The 19,208-nt window shown below is 39.1% G+C and overlaps 2 protein-coding genes across 8 annotated transcripts in view; one reads left to right on the forward strand and one right to left on the reverse strand.

The window, feature by feature from the left end:
* The window catches only part of utp25 (UTP25 small subunit processor component), a 29,256-nt gene extending 18,241 nt beyond the window's left edge, over positions 1–11,015 (reverse strand). The window contains exons 1-5 of the mRNA XM_078557120.1: positions 10,883–11,015; positions 6,534–6,573; positions 5,314–5,542; positions 4,907–5,116; positions 141–226 (exon numbers count right to left, since the gene is read on the reverse strand). Of these exons, the coding sequence (XP_078413246.1) occupies positions 141–226; positions 4,907–5,116; positions 5,314–5,542; positions 6,534–6,573; positions 10,883–10,992 (675 nt within the window). The 5' untranslated portion in view covers positions 10,993–11,015. The remainder of the gene's footprint in view (positions 1–140; positions 227–4,906; positions 5,117–5,313; positions 5,543–6,533; positions 6,574–10,882) is intronic.
* A 256-nt stretch (positions 11,016–11,271) lies between these two features.
* Positions 11,272–19,208, forward strand: part of LOC144689754 (uncharacterized) — a 25,178-nt gene continuing 17,241 nt past the window's right edge. For all 7 annotated transcript variants that reach the window (XR_013578694.1, XR_013578695.1, XR_013578696.1 and 4 more), the window contains exons 1-3: positions 11,272–11,438; positions 14,510–14,543; positions 15,605–15,778. Coding sequence is in view for 2 of the 7 variants with exons in the window: in XM_078557128.1 (XP_078413254.1) it covers positions 11,429–11,438; positions 14,510–14,543; positions 15,605–15,778 (218 nt within the window). In the remaining 5 variants the exon portion in view is untranslated. The remainder of the gene's footprint in view (positions 11,439–14,509; positions 14,544–15,604; positions 15,779–19,208) is intronic.

Genomic DNA, 19,208 nt, shown 5'->3' on the forward strand with positions numbered 1-19,208 from the left:
ATATATATCAAACATCTTTAGCCTTTTGACCCTTAAATGCTAATAACACCAATGATAAACCATCCTCCAGAAAACTGAAAAGATGGAAACCATTTCAGCTTCCTCAGAATTCAAAGGCTGAAAAATTAGTTGACAATTACCTTGGACTGTATTGTACTTTTAACCTTGGTTATAGTTTTCACATCATCATCCTCTAGATCTGTGTCCATATGTTGCTTAAATGGATCTGAAAGAAAATGGTATTGCTTTAAACAAAATTAGGAGAACTTCCATGTTCAATACTTAGATTTCCATAATTCAGCCATGCACTGAGCTATCGAGCTTATACGCTGAAATTGAGTTAATGAAGGTTAGGCTATTCTGGCTGCTCCATAGGTATGTTCAGTATTCCTAATAGGTGTTGCTTTTCATGGTTGAAGGATGTGTTTCAGATTCATACAGCCACAATATGACCTCACCTAGAATACTGTGAACGGTTTTGGTCCCCTTATCCAAGGAAAGATATGCTGGCATTGGAGGTAGTCCAGAGAAGGTTCACTAGGTTGATCCCAGATATGGAGGGATTTTCTTATGAGGAGAGGTTGAGTAGGTTGGGTCTGTACTCATTGGAGTTTAGAAGAATGAGGGGCGACCTTATTGAAACTAAGATTCTTAGGGGGCTTGACAGGGTAGATGTTGAGAGGTTGTTTCCCCTTGTAGGAGAGTCTAGGACCAGAGGGCATAATCTCAGAGTAAGGGGTCACCCATTTAAGACAAATGAGGAGGAATTTCTTCTCTCAGAGGGTAGTGGATCTGTGGAATTCTTTACCGCAGAGGGCTGCAGAGGCTGGGTCATTAGGTATATTCAAGGCGGAGATCGACAGATTTTTAATCAGTAAGGGAATCAAGGGTTATGGGGAAAAGGCAGAAAAGTGGAGCTGAGGATCATCAGGTCAGCCATGATCTCATTGAATGGCAAAGCAGACTCAATGGGCCGAATGGCCTACTTCTGCTCCTATGTCTTATGGTCCTATACACAACTTCAGGCCTAATCATTATAACAAATACCTAATCATTACAACAGATACCAAGTGTTCTCCTTAGTTTCAAATAAACTAAAAACTTAAAAGGTTCCAAAAATGATAACCTTAACTAAATCAGAAAATGGGCTGAACCAAAACCAAATTTCACAATTTTAGTTGGTTTCAAGACAGAAGAATATGCATTTCTGTTATTTCTAGTAAAAAAAGATGCTTTTCAGTCCCTGCCTCACCTCAATTCCCCTTGAGAAAAGGACAGCAGCTCATACCAAGGTATAGATTCATAGGTATGGAGCCATCAACCCCCTGTTGTTTTTTTAAAAATACACAGGATTACATAGAATATACAAAAGGTCTGAAATTTTGTTCGACAAGGAATCATGTCACTGTAGCATTTATGATCTGTAATGAATGCAAATGCTTGTAGACCACTTCAAATGGTTGAAATTATTAGACTTCAAGTGGATAGAAATGTTAATTTTCCCTTTGTTTACCTTCTATTACTAGTAAAACTGTGGATCACCAAAATGCCCTGAGCATTTCAACATTTAATGCAGTTAGACCAGTAAATACTAACACCAGATCACGACCTTGAAAACTTAAGTCAGTGCAAAATTTTTACAAACACTAACTGACTGGTTTGATTTTCTCTTTTGTAGATAAACACACAGCTATAACATGGGCCTTCCTAGCTTTCTTAGCAGCAACCATCAAATGTGCTTTGGTAGAGCATTTTATGGCCAGCTTCTGGTGTGATTTCTAGCCTTTTCCTGTTCTTTTTTCATTTCTCCTCAGTATACATCTTGTGGGCCTCTTGCATACAGTTCACCAGCTTGCCACTGACAGGATCACTAGTCTTGTGCCTTATGAAGTACTCCAAACTTGATTTGTCCTCTGCCCTGACTGAATATTTCAGTTTGGATGGCATTTCATTTTGGTATACTGTGTCAATGATGTTATCCGTGGTGCAGAAAGAATCTTCAGCCATAGGTTCATGGAAACAGCTCAAAGGAAATACAAGTTTGCAAAGAGTGTTGTACTTGTCCCTTTTGTGTATTTTATTCCACCATAAGTATAACCTTCCTTTTTGAATGGGGAGATCTGTTTGTTTGTACGGAAGTATCTGACCACCGGCTTGAAGCTCTGTAGTTCGCCCTTAGAGTGCACATTAGAGACAAATGTTGACAAGGATTTCATGTACCTCATTTGACACTATGCCCAAAAGCAAGAGGTTCCAATGTGGACATGCATATCAGTAAGTTATTAATGGGAAGCTTCTTCAGAACATATGTGGCAGTGTCTTTGAATGCACGCTTGCCTCTTGCTGAAACTTTTTATTACTGGATCAGATCTTGATTCTGCAAATATATTCTCTGCAGCTTGGCCAACAAACATGTCCTGCGTGGCAAGGATGTTTCTGCCTTCCTTTACACTGGTTTTATGAGCTGCTTGTTGGTTTTGGCTCCATTAACTAGCTCTAGTTTCAGAAAACAGGCCAAGGACCTCCTGACTAGGTTGATGTGCTCATCATTCAGCATGTGAATCATTGGCACTTTACTCTGCAAGAGAAGTACATACTCCATTAACATAGGAAATACAGTGGCATAGAAAATGTAAGATTAGTAGTGTGTACTTCCTTCTGTGAAAGAGCATGAGAGAGATTCTTGCTTGGCACTATTGTCCTTCTGGAGTCATATTCTTTTTGTGTAGTTCTTTTTTCACCTGCAAGATCTCAGCTTTGAATTTCTGGCTGGCATGACATTTATGGTAGATTCCTTTACACAGGTCCATGTACAGAATCCTTTCTGCTTCATCCAGAAATGAATGGCAGAAGATGGAATAAGTATCCATCATGTGCAGTGTACTCATAGTGACATCAAGCACACGCTTCACCCCAAGACACATGCAAATCTCACTGAAGAACTCTCACAAGTTTAACTCACACCTCTTAAAGTCATTAAAATGATCACATAGAAAACATTCAACATGGAAATCAAGATTTGCAGAGCTTCTCATATGCATTGTTAATGTGGTAACATGAATCCCCACCTACATCCAGCAAATGTGGTTTTTTCTCTCTGCGAATATGCACTTCTACACCATTTTCTGTGTCCCTCATTGCATTGCAGGAGTCCATTAAGGTAGACATCAAATTGTTCCATGTAAGTTGATATTTGTCAAATATATCACCTAGTTTATCAAACATGGATTCAGTATTGATAAAGAACTGTTACAAAATCCAGATGGTGATTAAAAACCTTTCCTAATGCTGATGAAAAGTAGTTAGCTAGAATTCCAAGTGCTCTAATGCTCAGTTTCAGAGGTTGCTTCAATGTTCAGAGAAGAAACTTGTGCCCAAGTCTTCATCCAGTTTTTCTTGAAAGGATCTCCCAATGCCAAATCTCATTTTACATGAAGCTGATGTGTGACGTGCTGAAAGTTCGCTGGGCACTTCTGGATCTTTTCATAACTCAAGTGTCTTAAAACAAATTGTAACACTTCCACTGTAGCCCTTGCCTAAATCAGGTAGCAAACATGGGATCTTTCTGCTCTGCAAGATGCAATACGACACTAGACCCATCAAACCATTTGAACACTTTCAAAACTCCCCTCAAGGAATTACTTCTCATTTCCTTTGCCATGGATCTTCTCAACTTAGTATGTGGGTAGGAAACACTTGGCAAAGCATTCTTGGATAATCTTCCATTCAAAGCAATGACCTCTACTGGTTTTTGCCCCATGAAGGCACAGAATAATACAGCTGATGTTTGCTGCTCTGCCTCACCTCCACAAATTATTTCAAGTGTCAGGGATTGAACAAGTTGCCCAATGTTGCACTTGTTTCAGTGCCATGGCATCTTTTGTCATCTGGGAAGCAGAACTACACATATTACTCCAAGTGGGGATGATCGACTGCATTGTATAGGGTCAATATGTCCTGTAATTTTTATGTTTTCTACAATTTAGTATTCTATTTGCTTTACTAATCACTGCCACACACTGTACAGGCAGTGTCAATTATCTCCCAATGCCACCAAATTATTTCACTATGCCCTTGTCAATATCAACTTTAATTTCAGCTTTTATACCTAACTTCCCATTTTATCCAGATCTCTCAGCACCTGATCTTCCAGATTTCCACTGGAATTCCAATCCAATCATAATTTCTTATAGCATATATTATATATATCATATATATATAGAAAATAGGGTTTGCCCAAATTTCCTGTTTTTCTCAATCCACAGAATCAGTATATTAATCCTTTACGCCAATAACAAGGTTCCAGTGTAGTACAGAATAAATAGTATTTAACTACTCCTTTTGCCTTTACTGTTCAAAGAGATTAACAGGTGATTGGACAGAGGCGTTTAAAAGTTATAAAGGGGTGTGAGAGGGTGACTGAGGACCTAGATACAAAATTAAATGCAAGGGATTTAGGGCAGAGAGCAGAATTTCTTTTTGAATAGAGATGATTATGAGGCTGGGGAATGCATGATTGGAGTTAACGATTGAAGTAGACATCATACCAACTTAAATGTACGTAGATTAACAGGTACGTAATTGAAAGAAAGAATAAATGGAAAAATAGTGGACTCATGAGTTCAGGTTACCTGCTCATGTGATGAATAAGTACCAATACGAACTGCTTCAACAGTTTTGTAATTTCTATGTAGTTTAATGAAAGCTTACACGATATTCTAAAAATGTAAAAAAAAACATATTGCATATCTAAACTACAAAGTAGGCATCTCAGTCCCCTCATGCTCATCAGCCTGCTCAATCCACATTAACTTATAGAATACTATTATCTTGGTCAAAATTGTAGACCATGGAACCCAACTAAGAGGTCTAATGCGAGCACAAATGCAAGTCAGAAAAGTCATACCTTCAGAACTGTTCACATAAACAACTTTATCATTTTCATCTTCACTTCCATCTCCAATGAAATTACTTTCTAGACAGAATTTGGCTTCATTCTTTACATCACTGAAATCAGCTTCTAGCTCATTGGCATTTTCATCATTGTGTACCATCTCAGCCTTTCCAAATTCTTTTCCTGCAGCGTTGCTTTCCTTTTCATCTTTACTGATTGCATCTGTTAACATGAAATAAAAACCAAGGAAGATAAAGAAAACAACCAGTCAGTTTAATGGCAGATTATGATTTAATGTGCAGAATACAAGATCTTTTCAATGAATCTTGATTTAAAAAACACAATTTGCCATTTATATACAAGAGCCACCTCTTCCATCTGTCATTTAAAAAACAAATAACAAATAATTGGAAAAATACCTCTCTCTTCTTGATTATTTGCATCATCAACTTCACTACCATCCTTCTCATCTTCATCTTGGTCCTCGTCCTCCTCCTCTTCAAATTCACTTTCACTGTCAGTGTCAGAGACAAAGTCTTCATCCTCTGCAACATTTTTTAAGGTGGAACACAGATGTTGGTAGGCAGTCACCTGTTCTGTGCCAGGTTCTGCATCGCTCTCTGAATCTGACTGCTCAGAGCTGTCAGCCTGAAATTATTTGGATTAAAATTAATCTCAAGAATATCTCTGGTCACCATCTTCAGGCATTTCATAAGTGAACTCCATGCACCTGACTAGCCACTGACTTGGACTGAACCAGAATGTTCACAATTTTGGCATCTTATTCGGCACCATGGTAAGCTTCCAACCCTATAGATTTTCCATTGCAAATACTGTCTGAGTTATGTTTTTGTGCGCCACTGCCTCAGCCCAACTGCCATTAAAAGTCACACCCATGCCTTTTGTTATCTTCAAACTCAAACTATTTCCAATTCTCCTCTCTATCCATAAATTTTCAGCTCATCTAAAACTCTGTTGGCTGTATCCGATCCCACACCAATTCCTATATAGCTGGCATCCCTATTCTTGCTAGGATACACTGGTTCCAATTGCCACAACACCTCAATTTTCAAATTCTAATTCTTATGTTCAATTCCTTACTTCATTCTGTCCTTTCTTACCACTAATCTTCCCCATTCCTAGAACCCCTCTCCACAATCTCTACATTCCTCCAATTCTGACTTTTGTGTGAATCCCCCCACTCTTTTTACCTTACCTGGCAGCTGTTCCTTCAGCTATCTAGACCCCCATGCTCTGGAATCTCTTTTCTAAACCCTCGCCTCCTTTAAGTCCATTCTGATCAATTTTTGGTCTTGCAGCCTATTTTGCCTTGTTTTGGTGTATGTTTGTTTGATTATGCTTCAGTTAAATGCCTTAGATTTTTTTTTACACTTTTTCCATTCAGGTGCACCATCAATGCCTGGTATTGCTGTTAAAACAAACATATATGGTGAAGAACTTGTGCTTTCAGTATATCTAATACTGTGTGATGGCACATGCAGGGATATTCAGTTCTAGCTGCAACTTAGTTCAATGCTTGTTGTTTAAATAAATTTAGCATCCACATAAAGCATTCTATCTTTGAGAAAGTGCCATCAACAGATACCCAAAAAAACACAAAATAGTAATTGAAACTCACCACTTCAACAATTTGAGCTGGCTCTGCTTTTTCCAATACCCTGCAAAACAATACCTAAAAATTACACAAAACTGAGTACAAGATAGCCTAATTTTAAGGCAGGATTTAGATTGCATCTATAAATCCAATAACAATTGTGCAGAAATATTGTTGCTCCTTCAACATAAATGTCATGTTTTTCTACTAAAATATAAAGGCACAAAGTAAGCATATGAATGCAAAGTTGGCAATGGCAATTCAAATCTAGATCAAGTCAACAGCTGACATTCTGTATAAATCGCTGACATCCTGTTCCCTAAATCTGCTCTAGCACCTATAAGGCATAAGTCAAGAGTACAAAGGAACATACATACGAACAAGGAGCAGGAATAGGCCATTCAGCCCCTCGAGCCTGCTTCACCATTTAATAAAATCATGGCTGATCCGATAGTAACCTCAAGTCTGCATCCTTCGATAACCTATCAACCTCTTGTTTATAAAGAATCTATATACCTCTGCCTTAAAAATATTCAAAGATTCTGCTTCCACCAGCTTTATAGGAAGAGTGTTCCAAAGACTCACGATGCTCAGCAAAAATTTCGCCTCATCGCCGTTTTAAATGGGCGACCCCTTATTTTAAAATAGTGACACGTAGTTCCAGATTCTCCCACAAGAAGAAACATCCTCTCCACTTATACCCTGTCTAGACCCCCGAGGATCTTATATGTTTCAATCAAATTGCCTCTTACTCTTCTAAACTCCAGCATATACAAGCCTAGCCTGTCCAACCTTTCCTCATAAGACAACCTGCCCATTCAAGGTATTAGTCTGGCAAACCTTTTCTGAACTGCTTCCTATGCATTTACATCCTTCCTTAAATAAGGTGACCAATACTGTACACAGTACTACAGATGCGGTCTCATTAGTGCTCTGTATAACTGAAGGATAACCTCCCTACTTTTGTATTCAACTCCCCTCAAAATAAATAGTAACATTCAATTAGCTTTCCTAATTACTTGCTGTACCTGCACACTAGCCTTTTGTGATTCATGCACGGATACCCAGATCCCTCTGCATCTCAGAGCTCTGAAATCTCTTACCATTTAGAAAATATGCTTCTCTTTTATTCTTCCTGCCAAATGAACAATTTCACATTTTCCCATGAGCTTCTATTTTCCGCAATAACCTTTAATGTGGCACTTTATCAAATGCCTTCTGGAAATCTAAGTACAGTAAATCCAGCAGTTCCCCTTTATCCACAGCATGTTACTTCCTCAAATAACTCCAAAAAGTTGGTTAAATATGATTTTGCTTTCACAAAACCATGTTGAATCTACCCAATTACCTCGAACTTATCCAAAATGTCCTGCTATAGCTTCTTTAATAATAGATTCTGACATTTTCCCTATGACAGATGTTAAGCTAATTGGCCTGTGGTTTTATTGCTTTCTGCCTCCCTCCTTTTTGGAATAGAGTTACATTTGCTATCTTCCAATCTCATGGGATCTTCCCCAAATCTAGGGAGTTTTGGAAAATTAAAACCAATACATCAACTATGTCACTAGCCACTTCTTTTAAGAACCTAGGATGAAGTCCATCAGGACCCGGACACGTGTTGGCCCGCAGCTCCAACAATTTACTCAGTACCACTTGGTTGGTGATTGTAATTTTCCCCGAGTTCTTCCCTTCCTTCCATTTCCTGGTTTATAACTGCTTCTGGGATGTTACTTGTGTCCTCTATAGTGCAAAATACCTGTTCAATTCATCTGCCATTTCCTTGTTTTCCATCATCAATTCTCCAGACTCACTTTCTATAGGACCAACACTCACTTTGTTAACTCATTTCTTTTTAAAATATTTATAGAAACTCTTAGTATCTGTTTTTATATTTCTGGCTTGTTTTCTCTCATACTCTAATTTTTCCCTCCTTATTAATCTTTTAGTCATCCTTTGCTGTTCCTTATATCCTGTCTAATCTTCTGGCCTTCCACCTATCTTTGCACAATTATATGCTTTTTCTTTAAATTTGGAACTACCTTTAACCTTTCTAGTTAACCACAGATGGTGTCCATCCCTTGGACTTTTTCTTACTCATTGGAATATGCCTATTCTGTGTATTCTGAAATATCCCCTTAAATGTTTGCCACTGCATCTCTATCGACCTATCCCTTAATCTAATTTGCCAATTCATTTTAGCCAGCTCTGCTTTCATGCCCTCATAATTGCCCTTATTTAAATTTTAAAACATAGTATCAGCCCCACTCCTCTCTTCCTCAAACTGAATGTAAAATTCAATCATATTATGGTCGCTGCTACCTAGGGGCACCTCCACTATGAGGTCATTAATTAATCCCATCTCGTTGCACAATACCAGGTCTAGTATAGCCTGCTCTCTGGCTCCAGAACATGCTGTTCTAAGAAACTATCCCGGAAATATTCTCCTCCTCATCTAGGCTACTTTTGCCCAAGCGACTTCTCCAGTCTATATGTAGATTAAAATCTCCCATGATTATCGCCATGCCTTTCTGACAAGTTCCCATTATTTCTTCCTTTATGTTCCATCTTACCATGTGGTCACTATTAGGGGGCGTGCACACGACTCCCACAAGTGATCGTGCCTTTACCACTTCTCATCTCTACCCAAACCGTTTCCACATCCAGCTTTCCTGAACTTGGGTCATTCCTCTCCTACTGTGCTAATACCATCATTAACTAACAGTCAGCACTCCATCTTTTCCTCACTTCCTGTCCTTCTTAAATGCCCCAACCATTTAATATTAAGGTCCCAATTCATGTCCTTCTACTCTCCACTTCCCTAGATAGCTACCGCTTCAACACTCAGAGGCTAAACTGTATCAAGGACACAGTCTACTTGATCAGCAGTCCTTCCACCCAATTAAAAGCCCACTCCCTCCGACATCATCGTCGTCAGCTGTTCATCAATTCAGGATGACATCTACTCAGATTCACGAGTTTCTGCATGGGTTTTTATGTGACCGAACACGCTGATTCTTAACATGCAGATCTTTGGCAGGACATCCCCATGATGTAGGTGTGCAGGATTTGCTTCCTTTCTCTACCACCACATTTCCTCACAATAAGGCACTTGGACTCAAAAGCACGATGCAGCTTGATGGACATCAAAGCCGTCCAACACCAGCACTTCAAAGCTGCAGTACCATCTGAAACATGCACTGCATTAACTTGCAAAGGCTTCATCAGACACACCTCCCAAACCCACAACTTGACCTCTCAAAAGAACAGGGGTAGAAGACCTATTGCTGCCATGTTCCCTTCCAAGTCTCCTATCATTCCAGCTTAGATACATATCTCCTTTCTTTCATTGTCGCTGGGTGAAAATCCTGGAACTTCCTACTCAACAGCCTTGCGAGAGCACCTTCAGTAGCCTTTGGTAGTTAATTGGCTCACTACCATCTTCTCAAGGGAAGCACTTGGGATGCATGATAAATGAATTACAGAAATCACAAAATAGTTACAGCACAGTAGGAGGCCATTCAGCCCATGATGTCTGCATCGGTTCTCCGTATAACCTTTCCCTTGCCTTCTCTCTGTACTCTTGGTATTTCCCTCTTTTCAGATAAGTCTAATTCCCTTTTGAATGCCTCAATTGAACCTGCCTCCACCACACTCTCTAGCAATGCATTGCAGACCTTAGCCAGTTGCTGAATGAAAAAAAGTTTTCTTCATGTCACTCTTGCTTCTTTTATCAATTACATTAAATCTGTGCCCTCTCATTCTTGATCCTTTCGCGAGTGGTAACATTTCTCCCTATCTACTCTGTCCAGACTCGTGATTTTGAATACCTCTATCAAATCTCCTCTCAGCCTTCTCTTCTCCAAGGAAGCAGACCTAAATGCTCCAATCTATCTTCATAACCGAAGTTCCGCATTCCTGGCACCATTTTTATGACTGCTTTCCAGGCGACGCTCACCTGTCCCAAATTAACTTTTAAAAGTTAAAACAAGAATAGAAGAAACAGGAGCAGGCCATTTGGCCCTTCAAGCATGCTCTGCCATTCAGTAAGATGGCTGATTTTACAACTCAACTCAATGTTCCCGCACTATCCCCATATCCCTTGGGATCTCTATCCTGAATATATTTCACGACTGAGCATCCACAGCACTCTGGGGTAGAGAATACCAAGGATTCACAACCCTGTGAGGGAAGAAAACATTAGACCAGAACAACGAGAACTTCCAAAAAAATCTCAAACAAACATGGACTTAATACAAAGATTTGAAGGTGGGAAAATCACCCTAAATCACATCCGACTTCAGGACGAGACGGCCCTCAACTTGTTGTAAGACTGGCAGAGGATGTCAGTTTAAGGTGATGGCAGGTACACTCACTTATCGTGAAAGGGATGTTCCTCCCCAAATTCCCGCAAGTGTTTTTTCTGTTTCTTGGTTAAGTTGCTCACAAGTGCTCGCGACTTTCCGCCGCTCTTCCTTTTCCCCATTCTCCACACCACGCGACGCTTTAACTGATACGGGCCACACGCGTTTGCTGCGATCTGATTGGATGGTTTCCGATGGCTCGTCCAGCGCTACCTCCCAATACGGCCTCGCGCCATTGGTTTACCCGACTCCTTAAGGCCTAACTTGATCAATTCTGCCCAATGAGGCCGCGGAGAAATCTGACTGACATAGGAAGTATCCAATCAATGGGCCGTTTGGAGAGAAGGCGTTAACAAATGGAGAGCAACACACCAATCAGATGACCAAGAGGGAGGTGGGATTCCGAGTGTCAAGGTTGATTGAGCTCAGGTGTAACTCGCCATTTTGTGGTCGGTGGTTACCGTTAGTTTGCTTCATTGGAAGTTCAAATAAACCTGACTCGAGGGAACTTTAATAAAAATAAAGAGTGCACCATTTATCTTTAATCCCACCTGCACAATGGAGGCAAGTATGCATCAGAGAGCGCCTTTTCTCATTCTATGTCGCTATCCGAGTGGTGCGGGGGTTACAGTCACGGCCAAGCTGCTTCTCAATCGGGTTCTTTGTGTTGAGCTGGAATCTCACTGACTGACCTTCCTCGGTCCTGAAAGTGTTTCAGACAAACTTTTCTCATATTTGACAATGTGAAAAAATACCGGGTTTTGTGCAAATATCAGTAATACCATTCGTTATAAATATGAAATATTCTTCATTTAAAAAAATTCCCCCATTTATGTTAATTAGAAAGCCGAGGGAGTGTATTAATAACGGGCTACTGTGCTTTCAAGCTCCCATTTATTCATGGTCTTTAAGCGTCAAGACAGCAACAGGTAGGGTATGTTTCCCATCCCCTCATTCCTCCTCAGTTGACTTCAACCTGATTCCTCTCACTGTGTTCTCTCTACGGCATTCCCAGTCTTCTGGTACATTTACAGCTGGTGTACATGAAATGATCCTCTCACCTTTTAAATATAAATGGATTGTTGTCGATAACCTAGAGTTAGATTTCAGGATTGGTGTGACCCCAAATTTCACTTGTCTCTTTTCTCTGCTCGAAACAAAGCTGATGTACCTATGTAAATAGAGGATGTACAGATGCGGAAAGAACTCAAAAATCTCATTTTACATGCAATACTTGTTCTACAAAACTTCAGAATAATTGTAATGATTGAGTGACTTTATATAGTTTACTCAATTTACATTCTTCAATAATTCCATAAAACAATTTTACTGTTCTGTTATCTTTCAAAACCAATTATATACTTATGGCCTCTTCTCTGTGACAGACATTTTTGCCCCACATCCCCACCCTAACCTTGGATACCAGTTGTGATAGTCTTATGATTTTCTTGGCCTCAGATTGAAAATGTTATGCAGCTGCTTCTGACATGACCTCCTCTGGGCATCTCTCCAGTACCCTAGTCAGTGTAATCCCAATCCCTATTATGTTATAGTTTCTCTCTCCCATTGCCACACCTCTGCACTCTCTCTAGACTCATGTCAACCATTTTCTGCTCCCTCATTTCCCTCCCCACTTAACCCCTAGTCATAATCAATTACCTCACTTGACCATTTTGCTAGCTGTCACTGTTAATGTTATGGTTTGTTCATTGAGCTACTGTCTATCAACTATCATTAAATCCACTTTAAAAACCATCAGACTATCCATCCTCTTTAACTGCCTTTCCAATCTCTAGCCTTCCCTTCCTTTCTAAGGTCTTCAAATTGTCCCCAATCAACTCTGCCCCATTGTGCAAAAACTCATTATTTGAATCCTAACAGTCCATTTTCTGCCATGTTTGCAGGTCTCAAGGCCACAATGACCAAAATCATTAATGACATTTCTATAACTATGATTGGTGATCCTCCCTTGACTTCATTAATCTCTTCGTAGTATTTGATGTGGTAATTCATGCCATCCTTCATTGAAAAAAAGAATCTGCAATTATATAATGCCTAAAGGACCTCACAATGTCTTAAAGGGCCTTATGACGAATTAGGCACTTATGGGGACACAGTCACTCCTGCAATCTGGAGAAATGTAGAGCCAATTTGTGCACCATAAGGTTCCTCAAACAGCAATGAAATAAATATCCAGGTAATCTGTTTTTAATTATGTTGGTTGGTGTTCAAATGTTGACCAGGACATTTGGTGAACTCCCTTCCTCTTCCAATACTGTCTTTGCTTCTTTGTCCAATTGAAAGGGCAAATTAGGCTTTTGTTTACTTTATCTCCTGAGAGCCGAAATCTTTGGCAGTGCAGATCGTCCTTTGTAATACTGCTTGATACTGCACTTAAGTATCAATGTACGTTATGTGCTCAGATCTATCAATTGGGGCTTGAACCCACAAGTTTCAGAATGTAAAACAGACTGAAACTTAAAGGCAGTCTTTATTGCCCATGACTAGTTTGCCTACCAGCATTGGTCAACTATGTGGTACAGGACTGGACAGATAGTGTCTTGTTTGACTTAAAGTTAAGCTTCAAGTGTACATCCTGTCCATCACTAAGACGACCCCTTTCCACCTTTGCAACATTGCCTGGTTCTTCCCCTCTGTTCAGTTCCATTGCAACTGAAATTCTTATATATGCTTTGTCACTATTAGACTCCATTTTTAACTGTCTCTTTGTTGCCGCCTTAACATTCATCAACTGCAGCTTGTCCAACATTTAACTACCTATATTCTGCCAGATACTCGGTGCATCTAGTTCACCTTTTACCACCTTGCAGTGGAGGAAGTTGGAGGCATAGACATGTGATGATGCACAGGTGGCATGGTAGAGCGGGTATCATCAGCATACATGTAAAAGCTGATCTCATGCTTCTGGTAACATTACAAAGGAATAGCTTGTAAATGAAGAAGAGGAGAGAGCCAAGATTGAAATGCTAGGATACACCAGAAACAGATGTGCAAGGAGAAACCAGTTGAGACAATTGAATGTCTATGGTACAGTAGTAAGGAATTGAACCAGCCAAGAGTCGTGCCAGAAATATGAACTTTGGAGAAGAAAAAAATAAGGACAATGGACAGAGTTGACCATATTGATGGTAGTGGGTGGTTGAGGAGGGGCATTCATTGGTCACAAAAATGATGGATGTTGGTGACTTTGACAAGTGTTTCTTTGCTGTAAGAAAGATGAAAACACGGCTAAGGGCTTTTAACAGGAAGTGGTGTGGGAGCTGGGAGGGTAGTTGCAACACAACAATGTTGTTCCAAGACTTTAGAGAGAAAGGGAAAGTTACACATCAGTAGTTGGAGAGAATGAAGTGATGGAGAATAGAGTTTCTGATGAGAATATTGGTAGTAGTTTTGAGAGATGTGGAACTGACTTGGAGGATAGAACCAGGTTGATATTACTGACCATGAAAGTGAAAAGAAGTTGGGTGGCAAGAAACTGGGACAACAATCATTACAGTACAGATACGAAGCTAGAAAGAGCATGTTTTTGTAATGGAGTTCAGTTGGGAGTTTGTTAACGTGTTGACATGTATTAAGCAAGGTAACTTGAATTTTTTTTAAATTTTGATTTGCAGGCGGATTTTGATGAACAGACTGGCAGTGACAACTTTAGGTAAGCTAATGTGTGGGAATATGGCCTTGGACTATTTGATATAAATAGTGAATTTGTTAAATGAAATATGGTAAAGATCCATTTGAAATAAGGTTTTGAAAAAGCTTCAACACAACAGGTTTAGAAAGACATGGAGATATAGTCAATCAAGTGAAATTAGGTGACTGATTGTACAAGATGATGTAGAATAGTTTGTGACCAACTTGGAGTCTTCAAATTGCTGTCGTACGTTAATAGCATTAATGTCTAGATTTGGTTGCAGTAAAGGAACCAATCTCAATTGCTGCAGACCCTATTATATTATGAACACTTTGAAAAACTTTCAGCTCAATTATGTCATTTAATGAATGTTATGAACTATGCAAGTTCTCTCCTTTGATTTAATATCATCCACTCAAATCAGATTTTTGCTTTGGAACCACTGTTATTACATACAAATTCCTGTTTGGGCATTTTAGTGGTTTATAAACTAGTTGTACTTCCTGTAAAAAGTTCTTGAGGGTGGGATGTTACAAACCTTATGATGATTGAGGATATATCATATTAGAAATAACATGGACATCCATAATGTATGAGGTGTAACGAGTTGAAAATTTCAACACTTTATAATGAACTCCACAAACTTATGCTATTCTAAGATATTTTGAAAACAAAAATACTTTATTTTTTAGGAATTTTCCTGTACTTTAAGTGAAGCCTTTGATTTCATATTTAATAATTTATTTACTGAAAAATACCTGTGAATCATAAAAATAGTACTCAACTTGTTTCTTCGAAGCTAAATGGCTAAAATTGTGCATTTATCTGCTGGCCAATTTCTAAGAAGTATATTCAAGAAAATTGCATTTGGATATGAGAAAGGTTTAACTTTTTATGCAAAGATGGATAGTTGGGCAAATTACCTTACTAATTAGTTTAATTTTGCAATTGTGCTGGAGGGGCTTAATTATTAACAATTCAAGTCCTTGAACATTTTCTACCATATAGATTATAGTGCCATTTTATATTAAATATAATGTGTAGTAAAGAGAAGTAGAATGTAATACTACTATTTTGAGCAGGGGCAGAGGAGGTAAAGGAAGAGGAAAAGGTGGGCGGATGGCCAGAGGTGGCAGAGGAAGAAGCAGCAGAGGTGTTTTTGGAGGACCTAAGAACCTAGGGCCACCAAGTAGAGGTGAATCATCTGGCAGATTTGGGCGAGGACAAGCAGCTGCTAATGGATTTGGCTCGGCAAGGTATTTCTCATTTTTTTCCCCTCCTATGCTTAAGATGGTCATTTTATCTGGGTACACTTCCAGAAGCAGTAGCCCTTCAGTGCTTCACCCAAGAGAATATTCTTTATTGGTGATCGTGGACATTTATGTGTTGGTAGCATATTTGACTTGGGGGCCAACAAAGCCACTGTCAGCCTGCCCTCAGCCAGCACTCTTCATATGTGTATTTGCAGAAGATTACTTGATAGTGATCAGAATAGTTGCCCACTCTTTTTTTCTCTACTCCAACTCAGAGACAAAAGCTAATTGTGTTTGTACATCAACCAGCCCTAGTTATGATAGTATAATTCCAAACAGATCAGAGATCAGGCATGGTCTCAATGAGTATACATTCCCTTGAGGAATAAAATCTCCACTGGAAAAGTGGTCCAAACGTGGCTAGCTAGAGATGTTAAGGATAGTACTAGATTAAAAGAAGAGGCTCACATTGTTGCTATAAAGAGTAGTAAGCCTGAGGATTGGGAAATTTTCAAAACCAATAAAGGGTGATCCAGAAACTGATAAAGTGGGATACAATAGAATGAGAGTAAACAAGCAATAAATATAAAAACAATTTTTAAGAGTTTCTACAACTATTAAAAGAAAGATATTAGCAAAAGTAAACATGAGTCTGTTGTTAAGATGAGTAGTGAGAAACTTAGTTAATGTGGTGAGGCACAATACCTTTTCTTCCCTCTGTATGCAAAGTCATTTACAAGCAGAGGAAAGTTAATGGAACATAATACAGTCTGTGCACTAGAGCATTGTACTAACCTTTGGAGCACAAAATGCCTCCTTTTGTACCTTCTTCCTTTAACAAGCTTAAATTTACCCCCTTTCCTTTGATTGGCTTCCTTTACACTGGACCTCACGATACTTCCTTTCAATAATTTTCCATTGGTTCCCAGACTGATCAAAATTCTGCACATACACCTTTCCCTTGTCTGTTTTTATTTTCTCATCTGTTTTATTTTCTGTGTGAAAATTACACGTCTACAGTCTCAGGCACCTTCTTATTGTTCTGAGCTACTACATTCAGGGGCTGTCTTCTTGCTGACTTTCAAGGTCCAGCCACAATCACTTATTCAGTACACCATTGTTTAATTGAGCGGGTACACTATCTTGCAGTGTGATTTCTATATGCCAAACTGATCTTTAACTTTCCATCCACCTCTGTTGAGCTAATTTTAACTTCTCAATTACCTCTCTATCTCCCCTTCTACCCTATGTTCCAACAGGGTTCCTTAGAGGCAGAGACAGGAGAAATTATAATAGAAAATAAAGAAATGGTAGAGATGTTGAATAAATATTTTGTATCTGTTTTCACAGTAGAAGATACAAAAAACAATAGGGAACCGAGGGTCTAACTAAAGTGAGGAATTTAAAGGAATTAATATTAGTAACGAAAAGTTACTGGATAAATTAATGGGACTAAAATCTGACAAATCCGCTGCATCTGATGGCCTACATTCACTGAGTTTTAAAAGAGGGGGCTGTGGAGATAGCGCATGCATTGTGTTTGACCTTCCAGAACTACTTAGATTCTAGAATGGTCCCAGTAGATTGGAAGATAGCAAATGTAACCCTGCTATTCAAGAAAGGAGGCAAAGAGGAAACAGAACTACAGGGCAATTAATCTGATATAAAGTAGTAGGGGAAATCCTAGAATCTATTATTGAGGGAAGTGGTAACAAGACAGAAAATCATTATATGATTAGGTAGAATTAATACAGTCTTATGGGAAAAAAATTGTGTTTGACAAATCTATTCAGAACCCAAAAGAAGATTTGATAAAGTGCCACACATAAGGTTGTTACACCATGGCTCATTAGATTGGGGGTAATGTATTAGCATGGAATGAGGATTGGTTAACGTCAGAAAATGGGCCATTCTCAGGTTGGCAGCTTGTAAAAAAATGGAGTTTCCCAACAATCAATGTTTGGGCCTCAGCTACTTACAACCTGAATCAATGACTTAAATGAGGTGACCGAGTAGAATATATTCAATTTGCTGAAAGTTAGGAGGGAAAGCAAACTGTGAGGAGGATGCGAAGAGGCTGCAAATAGATATAGATTGGTTCAGTGATTGGGCAAGAAGGTGGCAGATGGAGTATAATCTGATAGAAATGTGAAATTATCAACATTGGTAGAAAGAATTGAAAAGCAGTTTTTTTTAAAAGGTGAGAGATGAGTAAATGTTGGTATTCAGAGGAACTTGGATGTCTTCGTACATAAATCACAGAAAGTTAACATGCAAGTACAGCAAGCAATTAACGAGGTAAATGTATATTAGCCTTTATTGCAAAGGGTATTGGAATATATAAGGTAAGGAAGACTTGCTTTAATTATACAGGGCTTTGGTGAGACCCTACACCTGGAGTACTGTGTTCAGCTTTGCTCTCCTTACCTCAGGGAAGATTTGCTTGCCTTTTGAGGGGATGGAATAAATGTTCACTAGATTGGTTCCTGGGATGTGAGGGTTGTCCAATGAGGAGAGATTTGAGTAGAATGGGCTTCTATTCTTTGGCATTTAGAAGAATGAGAGGCGACCTCGTTGAACTGTATAAGATTCTTATAGGGCTTGACAAGGTAGATGCTGAGAGGCTGTTTCTCCTGCCTGGGAAGTCTACAACTGTGGGTCATAGTCTCAGGATAGGAGGTCAGCCATTTAGGACCGGTACAAGGAGAAATTTCTTCAATTACAAGGTTGTGAATCTTTGGAATTCTCTATCCCAGAGGGCTGTGGATGTTCAGTCTTTGAGCATATTCAAGACTCAGATTGATCATTTTTGGTCATGAAGGAAATCATGGGATAAGGATGGAAAAGTGGAGTTGATGTAGAAGATCAGCCATCATCTTACTGAATGGCGGAGAAGGCTCAAGTGACTGTATGGTCTACGCCTGATTTGATTTTTTAATGTTCTAATGGTCTATATGTCACACAGGCAAGCCATGTGGTGCATTTGCTCAATGAATCATTGTTTTGTGTCAAGGAGAATAATGGAATCTTACAGCACAGTAGGAGGCCATTCAGCCAAATGTACAGGATGTTTTGACTCTCCATCCAGATCGCCGAAGTTTTTAACATTCCCCATTATTTTAATTGTAACATGTCAAATACTTAAAATGATATTTTGTTGGAGTCGATTAGAGAGGGATTCAGAATGTTCTTAGTTGATTGCAGTAAGAACAGCAAGTTCTATTTTCTTCGTGCTAACATCCCTCATTTAAATTAACAGGAAAAAGACGGTTTAATTTTAAAAATGATTTTATGTGCAGTTAAAATTGTTAACTTTATATTAATTGTGTTTGCTCATTTGAGAGTTAAAATGCAGCTTTCTGCTTTAGACGTGGTATAGGAAATACTAGAATGCGCCCCTACCCAGATCCTCGTGGACGAAGAGGACCACCTA

Source organism: Cetorhinus maximus, chromosome 14 (genome assembly GCF_964194155.1).
Source record: "Cetorhinus maximus chromosome 14, sCetMax3.hap1.1, whole genome shotgun sequence".
Classification (NCBI taxonomy): domain Eukaryota; kingdom Metazoa; phylum Chordata; class Chondrichthyes; order Lamniformes; family Cetorhinidae; genus Cetorhinus; species Cetorhinus maximus.